Source organism: Elephantulus edwardii, unplaced genomic scaffold (genome assembly GCF_000299155.1).
Source record: "Elephantulus edwardii isolate Elephantulus edwardi_28Jun2011 unplaced genomic scaffold, EleEdw1.0 scaffold00019, whole genome shotgun sequence".
In the NCBI taxonomy this organism is placed as follows: domain Eukaryota; kingdom Metazoa; phylum Chordata; class Mammalia; order Macroscelidea; family Macroscelididae; genus Elephantulus; species Elephantulus edwardii.
Genome location: NW_006399769.1, coordinates 1651334 through 1672338, shown reverse-complemented (window position 1 = coordinate 1672338; position 21005 = coordinate 1651334). Strand labels below are relative to the sequence as shown.

Here is a 21005-nt window from a genome sequence, read left to right as displayed (position 1 = left end):
GGAGCCTCTGGGTTCAACCAGCCATTCCCACTGGACTCACCTGGGAAAACACTTTGCAGTCCAGAGGGGAGCAAATGACAGGAAGGTATCTTCTAACAGAGCAAGAAGGCAAGCAGCTTTAACCCAAGACCACCAGTAAGGTGATAAAGTGTCCTCCCTCCCCCCCTTTACATCTATGCCCCTGTTTAGCATGAAGAAGCCAGAGAGTCGGCATCCAATTCCCAAATCAATAAGACAGTTGGTTTAATGTTTGTCATTCCTCTGTAGCATATGATCCCCACTGGACCCTTATCATCTTCTTCACCTTCTCCCCCCACAGACCAAACTGTGCAGCTCTTCAACTGCAGCCTGGCCCATCCTCACCCTTCTGCCCCCAACCCTCACCTCCTTGTACTCCCAATATGTTTTTCCCAATTTAAAAAAAAAAAAAAAAGAATGAAAAAGAGTATTCAAATCAACAGACAGCAGAAATGTTTCCAATACCAGGGAAAAATTCTTACTGCCAATGAGTAGGAACATAACAGAACCTCCAGAGTTTCCAAGGCTGAAAAACTTGATGAGAGGAGACTGACCATCTTCCTCCTGAGGAACCTCTGACCTTTCGGTTAGCCATGGAACATGCACGCACTAGGTACTAAACATTTAGGTTAGTTTGTTGTTATCTGCCACTGAGTCAGATACAACTCATAGAGGGTTTTCAAAAGTAGTTAATCACACGAGAGATTTTCCATCTGTGGATTCAAACTGTGTTCCTTTGGTTTAGAAGCACATGTCCTTATCCCTAGGCCAAGAGAGGCCCCTTTTAGTCTAGGAGCTGCGCACAGCAAGATGACTGAGTGTTTATTAACCAGGTACTGGGTACTCTTCATTCTGACTTACAGGTATTATCTATAGTCATCAAATTGGAACCTACCAAAAGCTGACCCTTTAGCAGGTTTTCAGAGGCAGTAAATCACATGTAAAGAGACTGACCATATTCCTCTCACAGTGCAGATGGTGGATTCAAACTGGCTGCCTCTGGGTTAGCACGCAACTCCTTACCACGAAAGACACCAGGCCTCCCTATGTACAGGCATAACTCAGAGTTACTGCAGGTTCTGTTCCAGATCACTGCAATGAAGTGAGTGAGCTGCACATGTCTTGGTTTCCTAGTATATGTAAAAGTTATGTTTACACTATGGCCTTATCTATTAAGGGAGCTCTGCTGGCCTAGTCGAAAGGGCCTGTGCTGCAAAACACAGTTCGAATCCACCAGGTACTGCATGGAAGAAAGGAGGACAATCTCCTCCCTTACTGTCTCCAAAATCTCTCTGGAGGGTCAGCTGAGTTGGTTCCAACTCCACAGCATACAGTAACAACAGTCTACTAAGTGTGCACTATCATTACAAAAAGGTTTGAAATATTGTGAGAATTACCAAAATATGGCACACAGGCATGAAGTGAGCACAAACTGTTGTAAAAGTGGTGATTTTCATTTTTTAATTACTTTTTAAAAAGTGTCATTTATGAGATTACATCCATATGATTCCACAATCGCCTATTTAAAAACAGGAACCAGATCCTTCAAGTGAACATACATTTAACTTACAAACTACATTCTAGTTGATACATTAAGTACGTATTTCATGTGTCAGCACTTTAAATAAAGTTAATTTAGTTGCAGCACAGCCTTACATATATTCGTGGTCAATGACTTTGAAGACCTGGCAAGGAAAAAAAACTAGTCCAGGAACAAATGTACCCTGTTGATAAGTCACCTTTACACTTAAGGCGCCTCTTGTGTGATTTCCCTTCCACTCTCTGTAGAATGTACCAGATGTAAGTTCTGTTACATGATGAAATTCCAAGAGAGAAGTAACATAAAGTCACTTGTACAGTCCAATTGGACTGGTTAAAACTGCTGTTAAAGTGACTGAAAACAATGAAAAATATATCAGTGGCAAAAGTTTGTGTGTACATATACACAGAGGATGGTAATTTTTTTGAATGCCTGGTAGATAGTTCCTCTGGTGTCTTACAAATGGGTTTTATTCATTCCTAGCCTCTTAAATATTTCCACCTAGTTTTGCTAACATAAATCGCCCATATAAATAGTTGTGGTTCAGGTGAGATCACATATTTCCCTCCTCCCAGCCTCTCTTTACATCTGCTAAATCTCTACACACACCAAAGCAAAGATTCCCCCCGCCGCGTTTGGAAGGTCCTTTCCTGAACAGACAGGTGGTCTGAAAGTATTTTTAAATTGGTCAGCATAGTCTGAAAATCCATGTCTGTCATATTTATTTGTAATTATTTTATGCCCTTCATCTTTGTTTGGAATGAATAGCTGGGACATAAATTTCTGTGGTTAAGATCACCCATTAGTTTGCCAATCTCTTTATTTGTGGAATGTGTATGCATTTTCTGCACCTAAGGGCTGATTACATTTTAATTTTAATAGTATACAGAATAGTAGGGAGTTCTGGTGGGCTAGTGGCAAGAAGCTGTGCTGCAATCCCGGAGGCACATCTTTCGAGGCCACCAGCTGCTCTGCAGGAGAAGAAAGGGCAAACCCCTCTCATACGACTAACTGCCTCTGAAAATCTGCTGGAGTGTCAGCCAAGGGTCGGTCCTGACTCTATGGTAATTAACAACAACATTAAGAAGTCAGCAACAGGGGTACCTGCCCACCGCGGAATCTAAACAACTTTTAAAGCAACGATATCACTGCCACCTCCTCAAAGAAAATAAAGCAGTATTAAGATCAAACAGGTGGTCGTTTCCAAGATTTTATGTGACGTCTCACATTGGTGCTCTAACACCACGGCGGCAGCGTCTGTGGTTTCTCGTTCTGAACTCTGGGTGTCTCCCAAAGAGCTCCCTCATTTGCTCGAGATTGGGCTGCCCTTTCGGTGTCCCCTACTTCCCCAGCCAAGCGCACATCCGCCCTGTGCAACCCGATGCACCCCACTTCCCAGGCACCACGCGCTGGGGTGGCCCCCAGGTTCTCAAGAGACAGGGAGCGCAGATGCCCAACAGGTGCAGGCGCGAGAGCCCGGGGGACGCGCGCCCCAGTTACCTTCGCGGGGTGTTGAGGAGCCGTTGTTGCTCGTCTCCTTCCTCCTCATCCTCGTCCGTTTCGGAGTCGGGGTGACAGTAGCAGAAGGCCCCGCTTCTCCGCTTGCGCTTGAGTCTGCCTGGGCAGTAACAGAAGCTGTGGCTGTTTGCGTCGCCGCCAGTCCTGGGTCCACGGGCCGAGCCCCCCGACCCGGAACACGGTTCGGGTTGGGCTGGGGTTTGTTCCCGGTGGCGCAGCACTCGGCTGCTCAGAGAGCCCATGGGCAGAGTCTCCCCAGGAGTTCAGGAAGCGCACCTCATGAAACCTAGCGGCGAGCCTCTGCCTCCAGCTGGGGTGCTTACACAGCCGTCTCAACGCGGAGTGCCAACCGTTGCAGCGGATAATACCGCTTCCATCCTCCGCCCCGCCCACCGCGTCCAGCCGCGCGGCGTAGCAGGACCACAGGACTTCGCTTCCGCAACAACTCATAGGCTGCAGAGCGCATGCGCACAGCGATTCGCCGGAAGGGGCTGGGAAGAAGGCGCTGGGAAGAAGGCGCTTCCGGGCTGGATGGCGCCTGCGCTCCTTGGGAGGCGCGTGTTAGGCGGTGATTCTGGTTTGCCGTAACCTTGTCCTCAGCACTATCCTGGATTTGGGGGCCAGACCAGAGACGCCAGGCCATTCATTCTCTCTGCAAAGTTTCTTGCATACTAGATGCTTACTAGGAGAAGAGGGAGGGAAATGTTATTTGGGCTCCTCCTTAGCTAAGGGGTGGGTGTCAAACACCATCATGGCTACCCATTATGTCCACTGTTCTGGACAGTGTTTAGTGGAGCTCCCGATTGATTCAGGTTTGGAAGCAGGAGTGGCATACACTTCCTAAACCACATGCCTCTGGAAACTCGACGAACATAGAGAAATGATGATAGTTCTAGAATAAGACTCAGGTCTTTTGTTATTGGATTGCTATGAGTCGTATTTGACTAGCGGCACTTAACAAAATCTTATATATATGGAGGGCCCTTGTGTTTAACAGTCGATTGGGTCCAAGGGCCTCGTATTATTGTAGTTTGGAGGAACTTCTAAGTTGTACAGCACTCTTTTGTCAATTTGCTGTGCTGAGGTAATCTGGGTTTGCTGTGATGCTGATGCCATTGGAGGGGGGGTGTCAAACGCCCTGATGGTTGCCCATGGTGGACTGTGTTTGGTGGAACTCCCATTTTAAGACAGGTTTGGAAGCAGGTGTGGCAACCATTTCCTAAACCACATGCATCTGGAAATTCTATGAACTTGAAGAAACAAGGACAGTTATAGAAAGGTTTCAGGTCATGCTGGACTCAACGGCAATCAACAACAACCTTAGGGTAACGTCACCTGCAGAAGTTCTGTCTTACAGGCAGGCTTGGGTATGGTTTGGGGAAGGAAGCAGGGCAGGAATGGGGGAGAGGACTTAGAGTGAAGATCTGTGGAGGGGGGAAATAAGGGGCTGTGTTTATTCTGCATTAGGCTGATGCTCTAAAGATGAGGAATCAGTTGGGTTTGGTCTCTGAAATTCTCCGGCAAATGATACTTCCAACGCGGGTCTGGAATTAGGACTCTGAATAGAGATATTATGTGTCTTTCTTACAGATTCTGAATCACCAATTTTTACTCCTAACTCTTGCCTGAATCCATGATCTCTTGCTACCTACCAGCAGTCAAGAGATCAGATGTGCTTCCTTGGAAAAATCGCTATCAAGGACCTCTTCAAAGTTCTAAGGAACAATGATGCTAGTTTAAAGACTAAGATGTGTTGCAGACCGAGGGTCCCAAAGAATGAAATAATTTTATAATTATTAATGAGACAGACTACCAGGAATGATATAGAACAGAGAGTGTGAAAAACAGGGGGCCAACAGATAATAGCATTTGGTCTACTATTATTAAATTTGATATTCGGCTTCCCTCAAAGATGTTCTGATTCAAGCCATCGTCTTTTTCAATTTCTTGCTGTGCATCTGAAATTTGGACAAAAAATAGCCACGGCAGAAAAAGAATAGATGGTTTTGAGTGGTTTTCTATAAGAATACTGAATATTCTATGGACTGCCAAGAGAACAAACAAGTATGTTTTGGAGAAAGTGCAACCAGGGTGATCCTTGAAGGAGAGAAAGGCAAATACTTTGAGCATGTCATTAGATGGAGCTCATCCTTGGAGAAGGACATCATGTTTGGAAAGGTGGAGGGTCAGAGAAATAGAGGAAGACCCTCAGGGAGGTAGATTGACATAGTGACTGTAACAACGGGTCAAGTATATAGGAAATGGTGAGTATATTGGAAATGGTGAGGATGGAGCAGGAAAGGGCAAAGTTTAGTGTTTTTTTTTCCATAGGGTCACAATGAGTCATATGCAACTTGACTGTTGCCTAACAATAACTCTTTCCTACTCATAAAATATTGGGAAATATTTATAATTTATTGTTAGCTGCCCTCGAGGTACGTCAGACTGATGACACCCTTCTATGTAACAGAATGAAAATTTTCCTGGTCCTTTGTCATCTTCATGGTTGTGGGTATTGTAGCAGCCCATCTGATTGATGGTGATTGACCAATTATGTTGTAATTTTCTAGCAGTTAGCTTTCTCTGATAATGTATCCAAAGTAAGTGAAACAAAATCTCACCATTCAAGAAGCACTCTACTTCTCTTCTAAGATTTATTCCAGCATTCTTCCAGCAGTCCAAAATCTATCACTACTCTTCAGAAATATAAGCAGCATATATGTACCCAGCATTCAACTTGAAATTTTTAATTATACCTTCTTTGGATATATATATTAATTACAGGTTTTCTGGAGCCTCCACTTTACTCCCTATCTATTCTGTCTTCCCCGCTTCTCAGTGGCAACCACTATCCTGATAAGAGTATTTGTGATGATTTTAATCTGTGTGTGTAAAATATCAAACTAGATCGGTATTCTTGCTTGCAAACTGTTCACAATATCAAATCAGGAAGCAGAACAAAAAATGCAGGAGTGGAGAAAAATGGTGCTTTTAGAATAGTCATATAGTCTTCCATTTTAATAGCTTTTCACTAAAAATAAACTGAAGTAATTTACTATATTCCAATTTATTTGAAACAAACCAAGGTATAAAATTGTTAAAAGCATGAAGTACATTTTATTTATACTTTTCATTTTCCTTTCATGTTTTATAAGCGTTGAAATGCAAGTACAGCTTTAAAGCATCAAAATGACTAATTATAGATGAATAATAATAGTCTACATCCTAGACAGAAACTGTGGGCATTAAAATTGAAAATAAGGATTTTTGAGATAATGCTAATAGCAGGGCATAAAAAAAATCAAAGTGTTGGAAGATCTTCTTAGCCTTTGTGGATTTTGTTTTAATCATCCCCTCCACAGAGAATGAGCAGTACCTTCTTGTAGTCTCCAGATGTGTCACCCTGAGGACAAGGAAAGCAAAGTAAGTCAGATAAATGGCCCTTACAAATGGAATCTGCAGTTCTAAGTCATGTTAGTTTATTCCAACTTTTCTAAATTCTTTTCCAGTCTTTAAAAAAAAACATTTTTCATTATAAAAGCAATACTCTTTCAATGTAGAATATAAAGACTTAAAAATAACACAAAAATCACCCTTAATTACAATCTTTAGATGACCAGGGAGCCTACTATGACATGGTATTGAAGTGCCTGGCTGCCAACAAATAGGCCAGCAATTCAAACTTAATGGTCATTTCACAGGACAAAGATGGGCCTGTCTGCTTCTGTTAAGACGAACAGCCTTGGAAACATGGAAAGCACTTCTACTCTACAGAGTCATCAGGGGTTAAAATAGACTTGATAGCACCTTTTTTTTTTAGATATTAGGCTGAGTGTTACTGGTGTTTCAAATCCACCAGTGGATTCAAAGAAGAAAGATGGGTGGCCTCCCATCTGCCTTGGGAACTCAATATGCTATGAGTAGCAGCTGACTCCAGGTAGTAAGTTTGAAGAGGGATTTTTTTGGTTTGGTGGTTTTTTTTAAGTCAGTCTGGAGACTAAGGTGTGCCTGACCCAGGCCATAGTCTTTGCCAATTACTTGCTATGCATCAGAGAGCTGGAAAATGACTAGGGATAATAGAGGCCTTTGAGCTGTGGTGCAGGAGAAGAGTCTTGAATATATCATGGACTGCTAAGAGAACAAACAGTTTCAACCTAGAGAGGGTGAAACCAGGCTGATCCTTGGAGGCAAGGATTCTGACGTTTCATCTGATATACTTCCTAAATATTGCAAGGGTCAGTGCAAGAAAGGACAACCCTTGATGAGATGGATTGATTCACTCACTGGAGTAATGGGGGTAGGTGTGTTAGAGACAGTAAGATTTGCACAGAATAGAGCAGGGTTTAGGGCTGTTGGACAAAGGGTTGCTATGAGTCACAGGTGAACTGACGGCACATAATAACATTTTGATGTATACATATATTTCATTTTCTATGCATGTACATATTCTGTGATAAGATTGTAGTTGTCTCTGTTCTGCATGTGGGTTATAATTTTATCCCAGAAATTAGGTTGTTATCCCCAGTTCCTGGGAGGTACCTATAAACCCTTGAAATTTCTTCAGCAATTGGAGGAGCCCTAGATCACAAGTAAGGTTATGTTAATGAGGTGAGTCATGTTGAGTGGGAGGTGGCCTTGCCAGAAATAGCTACCCATTTATCAGCCTGATGCCATGGAGGGAAGAGGAACTGGCGAATGAGCTAGAATGTACAGGTGAGTTCAATCAAGTATGCTTGTTTCCTGAAACCTCCTTACAAACTCTAGACTCTTCTTTCCTCTGCTACCATACTGAGCACGGCCCTGTTACATGCACTTTGTCTTCTCATAAGACTTTTAGGATGAAGAGGTTCCTAACCAAGAAACAAAAGTAGAACTGTCTCATTCCTGAATGAATTAGAATGAAAACTGGCAACAAAATCAGGTACAACCCCATGAGGAGAACAAAGGAAAAGAAACAAGGTGGGTCTCTAAGGAGTCACACACATGAAGGCAGCACACCTAATAAACCTAGGTTCACTAATATTGCACCATGTCAAGTGGACTGACATGCTACCATATCAAACTTAAAATTATGTCACAATTTGATCACTTCCATTGGGAGCCATGTGTTTTTATGCATCTAGGTTTTCAGCTACACTAATAAATATGTGAGACCTATGGTGTGGAAAAATACGAAAATTCTGGACAGTGACATAAAGGGAAGCTTTTTGACTGATGAAAGACACTGATGCACAAGAGCTTAAAGCATCAAAACACACAAGATCTCTGCATTTGAGACTCTCTTACTAACTGCCTACAGACTTCACCCTAGTAATCCTTTTATTTTGATCCTGATTTATATTTTGTAAAATAAAACTGCAATCCTAAATATAGAGCTTTCCTTAATTCTGTGAGTCATTTCTAGCCAATGATAATATATCAGGGGGTTAGTAAGAATCCATGAAATATGGCATTAGCAGATCAAGAGATCTAAAGCCTTAGGGAGACTATATAGCATTTAGAAGACTGTACATTTTCATTTCTGAGAACTGACCTAGCTCCAGGTGATTGAGGTCTGAAGCTGCATTTGCAGTTAATGTCAGAGAAGACAGAACTGATGTTAGAAAGACACAGACAATGGACTGCACTTTTCACCTAGAAGTATAGTCTAAATAATTTTCTATTAAACACTTTTTACATATAATTATTTTTTAAAATATTTATTTATTGTTGCACATTCTCTTCTCCTCCTGCCAGGGCACCCCTTGTTCCAGATTATATTCATACATATAATGCATAATCATATATTTCTTTCAGACAGCTCTTTCCCTTATCTGTTCTAATGCACTCCCCATTCTCTCACCAGCCATTCCATGTCTGTCCTATTTTATAAGAATGGCTGTTTTGTTTGTTGTTGTTGATTGCCATCGAGTCAAGCACAACTCATAGCAACTCTCCATAACTATTATCATTTCTCCAAGTTCATAGAGTTTCCAGAGGCATGTGGTTTAGGAAGTAGATGCCTCTCCTGCTTCCAAACCTGTTTTACAACTGGGAGCTCCATGAAACACTGTCCACATTGGGAAACCATTCTGGTAGTTGATACTCCAATGGTACAAGGTGCAGCATCAGAGCAACCCAGGTTACTTCATACTGTACATTGACAAAGAGTGATGTACAAAGTGGAAGAGTGTTCCTCCAGATATAAAAGCACTAGTTTCATTTAGCAGTGGTTAAGATTGAGACTGTACACAGCTTTAGTTTGCTTGGCTCCACAGGCAACACTCTTGGCACCAGTAGCCAGGAAATTAAAAGGCACATTGCCATGGGAAAGTCTGCTGTTAGGGACCTCTCCAAAGTACTGAAGAGCAATAGTGTCTCTCTGGAGACTAAGGTGCATCTGATACAGGCCATGGTCTTCACAATCACTTGTTATGCATCAGAGAGTTGGACAATGACCAAGGATGATAGAAGGAGAATTGATGCCTTTGAGCTGTGGTGCTGGAGAAGAGTATTGAGAATACCATGGACTGCTAGGAAAACAAACAGATTTGTCCTGGAAAGGGTTAAACCGGGTGGCTTCTTGGAGGCAAGGATTCTGAGGCTCTGTCTGACATACTTTGGACATGTTGTGAGGAGAGACCGGTCCTTGGAGAAGGACATCATGCTTGGGAGGGTTGGAGGGACAGCGCAGGAGAGGAAGACCCTCTATGAGGTGGATTGATTCAGTGACTGGGATAATTGGGATGGGAGTGTCAGAGACAGTGCGATTGGCACAGGACAGAGCAGAGTTTAGGGCTGTTGTATGAGGGTTGCTATGAGTCTCAAGCGACTCGACGGCACATAACAACAACAACAAGAAGTGTCATCAAGTTATATACTTTTAGTCACCATTGTATTGGAAATACTTGCTAGGGCAATACAACAAGAGAAGGAAATAAAAGGCATCCAGGTCAGTAAAGAGATGGTTAAACTGTAGTTATACGCAGATGATATAATAGTGTATACAAGAAACCTCAAGTTCTCAACAAAATAACTGTTAGAGCTAGTAGACCAAGTTAGTGGAGTGGCAGAATATAAAATCAATATCCAAGATCAGGGGGATTCCTTTACAGTAACAAAGAAAACTCAAAGAAAGAAACCAAGAAAGCAGCAACACTAGCCAACAACAAATTGAGATACTTGGAAGTAAATCTAACTAGAGACACAAAAGAGCTATGCAAAGAAAACTATGGAACATTTATGCAAGACACAATAAAAGATATAAATAAATGGAAAAATGTTCCCTTTTCATGGATAGGAAGACTCAATATAGTGAAAATGACAATCCTACCATAAGCAATCTACACGTTCAATAAAATTCCAATACAGATACCAAATTCATTTTTCAAAGAGATCGACTTTGTCAAGTTTATTTGGAGAGGAATGCAACCCAGAACAAGCAAAGCACTTCTGAAAAACATACTCCCTGACCTCAAAACCTACTACACAGCAGTAGTAACCAAAACAGTATGGTTCTGGTACAATGACAGGTACATGCACCAATGGAACAGAACTGAGAACCCAGAAATGGACCCAGTTATCTATGGTCAACTGATATTCAACAAGGAAATAAAACCTATCAAATGGAGAAATGACAACCTTTTCAACAAATGGTGCTGGCATAACTGGATTGCTTCCTGCAGAGAGCTGAAACATGATCCACATCTCACCCCACACATAAAACTTAAGGTGGATCAGAGACCTGGGAATAAGCCCAAAACCATAAAGCTCATCAGGGGCATGCTGGGATCAAGCTTAGACGGCTTAGTCTGTGGTATAAAGAGACTGCCAAATACAGCCAGAAATGCACAATCTGGAGAGAATAAAATTGATGAATGGGACCTTCTAAACATTAAATCCCTGTATGCATCAAAAACATTTTCCAATAGAGTGAAAAAATCTACTGACTAGGAAAGCATACTTGGCAATACCATTTCAGACAATGGTCTCATAGCAAAAGATTACAGAATCCTACACGGCCTCCATAAGAAAAAGACTGACAACACAATTCCAAAATAGGAAAAAGACATGGAAAGATTTTTTCACAGAAGATATTCAGATGGCCAACAGACACATGCTCAAAATCACTGGCTATTGTTGTTGTTGATTGCCCTCAGTTGGAGCACGAGACATACCAACCCTATGAAAAAAAAGGCATGAAGCCCCTCTACAACTATCAACATTTATCAAAGTTTACAGAGTTTCTGGAGGCATGTTATTTAGGAAGTAGATTCCACTCCTGCTTCCAAACCTGTCATAGAACGTTATTGGTTGAGTCACCTGTGATGTACAGCAGCTCTGAACCCTTCCCTGTCCTGAGCCAGTCTCACTAATTCTAACTCACCAACTCCCATTGCTCCAGTATCAAGCTATCTCATCCAAGGTCTTCCTCACCTGCACTGTCCGTCCACCCTTCTGAGCATGATGTCCTTCTCTAAGGACTGGTGTCTCCTGGCCATGTGCCCAAAGTAAGTGAGGCAGTGATTCAAAATCCTAGGCTCCAAGCAGAGACTTGGTTTCACCCTCTCAAAGACAGATCGATTTGTTTTCTTGATAGTCCATGGTATGTTCAAGAATCTTCTCCAGCACCACAACTCAAAGGCATCTATTCTTCTGTTATCCTTAGTCACTGTCCAACTCTCTGAAGCATAACAAGTAATTGAGAAGACCATGGCTAACCAGGAGGAAAATGGGAATCTTGGAACACTTGATTGTGCTTATGTGAAACTTATACTTGGACCAACAAGTACTACGCAGAACAGAGTAAGGAAACACTGCAAAAAACAAACAAACAAAAACCCAAACATAAACACTGATTTCGTTCCAAATCAGGCAAGGAGTGCATCAGGGATACATCCTGTACCCTTACCTTTTCAAGTATGCAGAACAGATCATTCGGGAGGCAGGGCTTTATGAGGAGGACTGTGGCATTAGGATTGGAGGAAGACTCATTAACCACCTACGATATGCTGATGATACAATATTTCTAGCTAAAATTGAAGAACTGAAACACTTGCTGCAAAAGGTCAAGGACTGTAGTCTTTGGTATGGATTGAAGCTCAACATCAAGAAGACAAAGATTCTCACCACAGGGCCAATTGGCAGCACCATAATGGATGGAGAAGAGATTAAGGTTGTTAGCAATTACAGCTTGCTTGGATCCACAACCAACACTTTTAACACCAGCAGTCAGAAAATCAAAAGATGAATTGCATTGGGTAAATCTGCTGTCATAGACCTCTCTCCAGAGTACTGAAGAGCAACGATGTCAGTCTAGATACAGAGGTGCGCCTAATCCAGGCCATGGTCTTCTCACTGGCTATTAGATGAAAATCAAAACCACAGTGAGATATCATCTCACTCCAGTAGAAGTTGCAAAATTTAACAGGACAGCAAATAATAATGTTTGAGAGGATGTGGAGAGATAAGAATTCATTTCTTTTTAAAAAAACAGACCCAAAATGTTAAGATTTTATCTACGAAGCTTCTTTGTAGTACAGAAAGTTAAAATACTGTATCTCAGAGTAACTGTTAGCTATGAACAGTGGAGACTCATCGATCACAACCACCCACGGTACAGTAAGAATATTACACAAAAATCTAACAACACTTAAAATTTGTTGGGGCAAAGTCCCCACACTTGGTGGTGGAGTTCCATGAGGGCCGCAACAGGAAGGTGGAATTTCACAGGAACTATTCTTTGGCTCTTTCGGTGGGTGTCCTGAGGTTTGTATCACAGCTACATCATCATTATTATTATTATATTATTACTATTACTATTATGATGATGATGTAGTAGTAGTATATGTGCTGCCGAAGCAAGCACTATTATTATTATTATTATTATTATTATTATTATTATTATTATTAAACAGCTACCAAGTCCATATAATCTATCCAACCAACACTGAACAGTTCTTTTTTTGTGAGTTATCTGGGGTCTTAATCATCTTCATCATCTGTTTCTTTTTTCACCTTTCCTTTCTTCCTCATCTTCATCTTCATCTTCACCCACGAAGTGGGTTGATCTTCATCAACTTCTCCACTATGGCCAAATTCTTCTTTCTCCCCGCTGATTTCATCTTTATGTTCTTCTTCTACATCTTCACCTTCTTCTTCATAAAAATCGTCCTCTTTAACCTCCTCATCCTCTCCCTCATCCTCCACTCCATCCACCTCAGCATCTGAGTTATGGGGCCATTTGGTCACTCTCTCTCGGTAATCATTCAAGTTGGTAATTTCACAGGTAAACAGATCCAGGCTTTTCAGATTCTCCAGGTTTTTCAAGGGCCCCAAGGTGCTGCTACCCTTCCGTTTATTTCCACTCAAGATAAGGTTTGGAAGTTTTTCTGCTAACATGTCAGACCTCTAATGTTGTTGTTATGTGCCATCGAGTTGTTTCCGACTCATAGCGACCCTATGCACAACAGCTCTAAACCCTGCTCTATCCTGCGCCAACCGCACCGCCTCTGACACACCCATCCCGATTACCCCAGTCACCGAATCAATCCATCTCATAGAGGGTCTTCCCCTCCTGCGCTGTCCCTCCACCCTCCCAAGCATGATGTCCCTCTCCAAGGACCCGTCCCTCCTGGCAACATGTCCAAAGTATGTCAGACGAAGTCCCAGAATCCTTGCCTCCAAGGAGTAGCTTGGTTTAATCCTCTCCAAGATGAATCTGTTTGTTTTCCTGGCAGTCCATGGTACATTCAGTACCCTTCTCCAGCACCACAGCTCAAAAGCATCCACTCTCCTTCTGTCCTCCCTAGTCATTGTCCAACTCTCTGATGCATAACAAGCGATTGCAAATACCATGACCTGTATCAGGCGCACCTTAGTCTCCAGAGAGACACTGTTGCTCTTGAGTACCTTTGAGAGGTCCCTAACAGCAGACTTTCCCATCGCGATACGCTTTTTGATTTCCTGACTGCTGGTACCAAGAGTGTTGACTGTGGAGCCGAGCAAAGTGAAGCTGTGAACACTCTCAATCTCTTCGTCATCCATCCTGACGCTGCCAATTGGTCCAGTGGCGAGAATCTTTGTCTTCTTGACGTTGAGCCTTAGTCCATACTGAAGGCTGCAGTCCTTGACCCTTCGCAGCAAGTGCATGAGGTCCTCCTCAGTTTCAGCAAGCAAGGTTGTGTCATCTGCATAACGGAGATTGTTAACAGATCTTCCACCAATCCTGATGCCACAATTCTCCTCATAGAGCCCAGCCTCTCGAATAATCTGCTCTGCATACATGTTGAAAAGGTGTGGAGACAGGATGCATCCCTGGCATACGCCCTTCCCAATTTTGAACCATGCAGTTACCCTGCTCTGTTCTGACTACTGCCTCTTGGTCCAAGTATAGGTTTCGTATTAGCACAATTAAATGTTCTGGGATTCCCATTCTTCTCAGAGTCAGCCACAGTGTGTTATGATCCACACAGTCAAATGCCTTTGCATAATCAATGAAACACAGACATTCTTCTGGTATTCCCTGCTTTCAGCCAAGATCCATCTAACATCAGCAACGATATCCCTAGTACCACGACCCCTTCTAAACCCAGCCTGGACTTCCGGCAGTTCTCTGCTGATGATTCTATTTTCACTGAGCATTTTCAATTTCAGTAATTTGGGGAGATTGAAAATGAAATCAAGCCTATATTTATTAAACTGAGTAACTCTTAATTCACAAATTGAGCTGTTAAAACCCTCAATTTTTCCATCATTTGACTTGCAGTTGTCCAGAACAAGTTCTCGGACAGCCGCCGGGGTCTGGTTCAACTCCAGTTGGATCCTTCTCTCCATGGTCCCCCCCTTCCCCTCTCTCTTCAGCCCTTGGAAGCGGGGTGCTGGCGGCTGAGGCCCACGGTGTTGTCCTGGGCGGCGGGAGGGCGAGCAAGCGAAGCCCCTGAAGCCAAGTTACTCACGAAGCAAAGAGAAACTACCTACGAGGGAAAAGCGGGGCTGGAACGCAACGCTAGACTCACTACCGCCGCCCCCAGCCGCGGATCCGCACTGCGCTTAAACCGGCTTCGCCGCGTGGGCGGATGCTCGGCTCCACTCCGTCCTGCAGTTTGGCGCTTCGTCAAAAAGCTGAGCATAGAAATTCCGTATGACCCAGCTATTCCACTGCTTGGAATATACCCTGAGAAAATGAGAACTGAGGCACAAACAGAGACTTGTACACCGATGCTCATAGCAGCGTTATTCACCATCGCGAGAATATGGAAACAGCCTAGATGTCCAAGCACAACCAAATGGATTGAGAAAGTATGGTATATCCACATGATGGAATACTATGCAGCACACAGGAGCAATAATTTTATCACGACTTAACTTGGGAGAGACTGGAGACTGTATTATGCTGAGTGAACTAACTCAGTCACATAAGGACAAATAGCGTATATGACCATTATTATAGAACGAGTATCTTCATACTCCAAGAGGGGGAGGGTGGGAGCAGAAGGGTGAGGGGGGAGTGTTAAACCATAGTCTCACAGTTTGATGTGTGGAGGGAGGGGTGGGGAAAGGAAATGCAAAGATCTGGTGTAAAAAAAAAAAGTATATGAATTTTGTAAGTAAATCATTATAAAATATAAACTTTATTTATTTTTTTTTAAAATGGGACCTCACCTCTGCACTACAACCAGATGAACAAACTTCCATATGAATTGGTAGGGCATTCTTATTCTCCCAGGCACAACCTTTCTTTTGTGGTCAGAAGACCAATACCATTTTGTATCTCATGTTGGGAAACTCCATGCTGGCAGGTGCAGAGTGCATGAACTTGCCAATGCTATTTTCAGTCTGGCACTGGAGAAACTGGAATAGCTTTTCTGACAGAGCTAACTATTCTATTTCTCACAGACAACCCTAAGGACTGCCACGCCTGTTAACCATTCTTGTGCTATAACCCCACCCATCTAAGGACCTCATGACTCCAGCAGGCAGGCTTTGTTGAGAAACACCACAAAAAGCCCAGGCCACACCAGAACAAAAATAGCCTATAAAGCTTCTGTGACACTGATTCACAGTCTGACCCTCCAGTTGACCACATCCAATGCTAGTTGAGAGCTGGAGGGTGGAACTGTGAGCCAGTGTCATGGAACAAAGCAAGCAAAACACCACATTAAAGAAGAAAGCAACAAAATGGCAGCCATAAAATCTCCCCAGATGATCATATTGCATGTGGATGGATTAAATGTACCAGTTAAAAGAGTAGCAAAATGGATAATAAAATAAAACTCATTAATATGCTATCTATAAGAGGCATCTGAGACATGAATATAAAGATAGACTAAAAATCAAAAGGTAGAAAAAAAATATCAAATGTCAACAAAAAAAGGCAAAAAGCAGAAATGGCAAGAAAAACAAGCATATAAGACAATATAGGATATTACATAATAATTAAAGGGTCAATAAAACAAGAGGATATGCATTAAATGATAAAGCTGCAAATGACAAAAAGCAAACCTTAACAGACTTGAACAAAAAGACAACAAGTAATAGTAGGAAGCTTCAATATACTACTGTAGTTAAAGGACTGACTGACTAGAAACTCAACAAACCTGCAGAAGAACTAAACTGTACAACGAACCAAATCAATCTCATATATATATACAACATCCCACACAACAAAAGTTCAATAGTGCACACAGAACATTATCTAGAATGGACCTTATGTGATGTCACAAAGCAAGTCTTAATAATTAAAAAGCATTGAAAACTACAAAATATCTTCTCAAAAAAAAAAAAACCAAACAAAATATCTTCTCAGACCATAATGTATAAAGTTAGAAATCACCAGTAAGAGGATAAAGGAGAAAGGTGGACTTGAAAGCTAAATAACACCTCACTTGATCACTACTGAGTAACAGAAGAAATAAAAAATGAAATTAAAAACTTTCTTGAAACAAATGAAAATGGAAACACAAATACTCTGATATGCAAAAAAAGCAGTACTCAAAGTTCAATTCATAGCAATAAACAAATACATCAAAAAGGAAGAAAGAATGAAAATTAACTCTTAAACTCAACATCTCTAAAAAACAGAACAAGAGAAGCAAGCAAACTCCAAGAAGAAAGGACATTATAAACGTAATAGCAGAAAAAAATAGAAGATAGAAGAACTATACTATCAACAAGATCAAGAGTGGGGGTTTTGGGGTTTTTTTGAGTTGGTTCTTTGAAAGGACCAAAAGTTGGTAAACCATTGGCAAACTTAACGAAGGAAAAGAAAAAGAAGGCACAAATAAATTGAATAAGAAATTGAATGGTCAATATTACAACCAAACCAACTGAGGGGAAAAAACAATAGAATATTGCAAAGAACTATATATGCTTCAGATGTGAAAATCTAGAGGAAAAGGACAAATTTTCAGAAACTCATATCCTACCTAAACTAAAACAGATATCACCCAAAGAACCTACTGACGAATATCCTTCATGAACACAAACACAAAAATCCTTAACAAAATTCTAGTCAACAGAATCCAACAACATATGAATAGAATAATGTATAATAATCAAGTGGGATTCCTATCAGGTACAGAAGGATTGTTCAATTTAAGAAAAGCAATCAGTGTAATCCAATATCAATAAAACTAAGGGAAAGAATCACATCATTATCTCAATTGATGCAGAAAAGGCTTTTGACAAAAAATGCACAACAAAATAGGAAGAGGATGGAATTTACTCAACAACATAATTAAAAGCACATGCACAAACAAATAGCCAACAGCATCTTCAATGCACAGAGATTAAAGGCCTTCCCCCTGTGAACAGGGACCAGACAAGGATACCCACTATCACCAATCCTATCCAGAATTATATCGGAAGTCCTAGCAAGAGCAATAAGGCAAAAAAAGGAAATAAGAAGCATCTAAATTGGATGCTAAAGAAGTAAAACTATCTCTATATAAAAATAATGATAATGTAAGTAGAAAACCCCAAATATTAAGTAAGAAAACTGCTGAACCTAGTAGACTAATTCAGCAAGTGGCAAGATACAAGATCAACATATAAAAATCATGCAGCTTTCTCTATAGTAACAAAGAAAAGGAAATAAAAACACTAATGATAATAATCATAAATTGAAATGTCTATGAATGATTGAATGAAAAATAATTTTAAAAAAGAAGTCAAAAGACGTGTCGCATGGGAAAAATCTGCAGTCAAGGACCTCTTTAAAGTGCTAAAGAGCTTGCTTTAAAGATGCCAGTTTAAAAAATAAATAAATAAATAAAAAGATGCCAGTTTAAAGACGAAGGTGTACCTTAACTGAACCTGTATGCATCTCAAAGTTGGACAATGAGTAAGGAAGACCAAAGCAGAATTTACGCCCTTGAACTGCAGTGTTGCTGAAGCATACTGAATATCCTTTTATTATCTTTTGGTAAAAGAACAAACATGTCTTGGAGGAAGTACAAGTAGGGAGTTCTTAAAGGCAAGAATGGTGAAACTTCATCTTATATACTTTGGACATGTTATCAGGAGAGGCCAGTCCTTGAAAAAAGACATCATGTAGAGAAAGGTGGAGGGTCAGAGGAGGACTCTAAAAAAGACAGATTGATACACAAACTATAACAATGGGTGTGAACATAGTGAAGATTGTAAGGATAGCACAGGACAGGGCAAGGTTCAGATCTGTTGTTCATTGGGTCTCCCTGAATTGTAGTCAATTCAATAGCATATAACATGATGAAGAAAATATTTTGTGTGGTTTCATTCATTACTTTCTTGAAAGAAATTCCTTGGTATTTAATAGCTATGTGAGATGTATGTGCCAGGTAAATAATAGTAATCCAGGATCATTACAATGGTTTCCATATTCTCAGTGGAATGACTAGTTTGGTCCTGAGAGAAGACAAAAAAAAGATTTTTGGAAGACTGATTCAGCTGTTTATCTTTCATTGTTATCAAGTAGATAAGTAAATGCATTTGCAAAGGTATCCATTAAAATGGAATGTTTCTCTCTCTGGGGTGAACACTGAAATAATTCTGGTATTTAGAAGGCAAATGCTGTTAGTTTCTTCTAATATAAAGATTAAAATATCTGTATGAAAAGGGAGGGTAAAAGTATGATAATTAGAACAGCATCTTGAAAGGGAATGTTATATGCAAAGAAGGAAGGGTTAAGAAGTTTCTCAATGCTTAAGTGAGAGCCCTGTCCTTTCATCAGTGCTTGACCTAAGCTAAGGCACGCCTCCTGTGACCTACCTTGATGAAAGAGTACAGAGACTTTCCATAGAGTCTCTTGAAGTTGGCTCGAATGTCCAGCATGTCAATCTCTGCTCGAGAAACCATCACTCTGATGAGGGTGTCATCATCAGTGCCCAAGCCCTATGTAAGAAAACAAAATCCTCACATTACTTTCAAGTCTTTCAAGTTTTCAGGTGGTATTCTTCCTCAAATGATCAAGGTAAGTCTATGTATAACCCTCCTGACAATTCCCTTAGTTGGACGTTGGACACAATCTCAGAAACCTATGGAACATGATATTCAAGGCTCTTCTCAATGTAACCTTTTCCTAACACAGTAAGTTCTGACCAATGAGACTGCTCTCTGTCATTCTAGAAACATAGTCTGTACTTTCCAATTTGCCCTAAACACAGTACTTCCCAATGATGGGAATGCCCTTTATCACCAACCTTATTATTATTATTACTCCCCTTTCCATTGTGGAAAATTCTCCTATGTTAAATTTTTTTCTAAGAGTCTGATCAAATATACAAAGTTTTTTTATATGACTTTTAGAAAGCTCATCTTTCTCCTTCAGAGCAGCTAGTGGATTCAAACTGCCAAAGTTTCAATTAGCAGGTCTATATGTTACCCATTCAACCACCAGCCCATCTCATCTCACTAATACATCATGAATGTCAATGTTTATGTGTCCCATTTAATTTTTCGCAATTTCTAGTTTTCCAACATTCATAGTCCATAGATTCCATGTTCCAACTATTAAAAGATATTTGCAGTTGTTTCTCCTCATTTTGATTGATTTCCAATCTGGACTCTACCTCTAATACTATTATCTATCCCTGTTCCTCTATTGTTAATAGGGTTTTCAGAGGCCTGTTATTTCAGAAGTGGATGAGATATTCATTCTGACTTACTGAACTTGACAACAACGAATAACAGCAACTACCATTAGGGCTCCATTGGATATTTTAAGTATTTGATAAATATTATTATTATTATTATTATTATTACTCAGGTGGCCTAATGGCAAGATACTGTGCTGCAATCCCAAAGGCAAGCGGTTTGAGGCCACCAGCTGCTCTGCGGGAGAAGGATGGGCAATCTACTCCCGTGCAATTAACTGCCTCTGAAAACACACTGGAGGGTCAGCTACTCTACAGCACACAACTACCACAATATTATTATTATTATTATTATTAATTATCATTCCCTGAATATTTGATGAACTGAACTGAGTAACCCAAGCTGAAGTTGGAGGAAAGAGTACAATAAGTATGCAATTGACGATGGACACACGACATGCCACAGTCATACAGATGCTAAAAATGAGGCCATTTACCTTCATGGATTTATACAGCCTCTCCGCAAAATATGCAGGTTTGTTCCTCATGCACTTTACTGTCGGGAGGTAAAAAGAAAATATTATAGAGAAGACCTAGAGAAAAAGAAAGTGATAGTTGTTCCCTCTGTTTTTGTATCAAGAAGTAGCTCTTGATGATTTTGCCTAGCTTAACAGTGTTTCTTTAAGCTACGTTCATGACATTTTCACAGGCGGAAGGTACTCTTAATTTATCATTAATTTCCCAGAGAACTAGTTAATAAGGGTCATCCAATAAAGACTAGTATGTAGTTTCAAAATGATGATTACTATCCATTATATAAGATAGTTCTTAGTTCCAAACATTTATAGATTTGCAGTTATTATATATATTATTATATA

The 21005-nt window shown here is 40.8% G+C and overlaps 2 protein-coding genes across 3 annotated transcripts in view; both read right to left on the bottom strand.

The window, feature by feature from the left end:
• The window catches only part of GMCL1 (germ cell-less, spermatogenesis associated 1), a 91621-nt gene extending 88270 nt beyond the window's left edge, over positions 1 to 3351 (bottom strand). Inside the window, exon 1 of the mRNA XM_006882296.1 lies at positions 3059 to 3351. Coding sequence (XP_006882358.1) covers positions 3059 to 3318 — 260 coding nt within the window. The 5' untranslated portion in view covers positions 3319 to 3351. The remainder of the gene's footprint in view (positions 1 to 3058) is intronic.
• Positions 3352 to 6173: 2822 nt separating this feature from the next.
• The window catches only part of ANXA4 (annexin A4), a 50507-nt gene continuing 35675 nt past the window's right edge, over positions 6174 to 21005 (bottom strand). For both annotated transcript variants that reach the window (XM_006882294.1, XM_006882295.1), the window contains exons 10-12: positions 20625 to 20683; positions 19304 to 19426; positions 6174 to 6479 (exon numbers count right to left, since the gene is read on the bottom strand). In XM_006882294.1, coding sequence (XP_006882356.1) covers positions 6420 to 6479; positions 19304 to 19426; positions 20625 to 20683 — 242 coding nt within the window. In that variant the 3' untranslated portion in view covers positions 6174 to 6419. The remainder of the gene's footprint in view (positions 6480 to 19303; positions 19427 to 20624; positions 20684 to 21005) is intronic.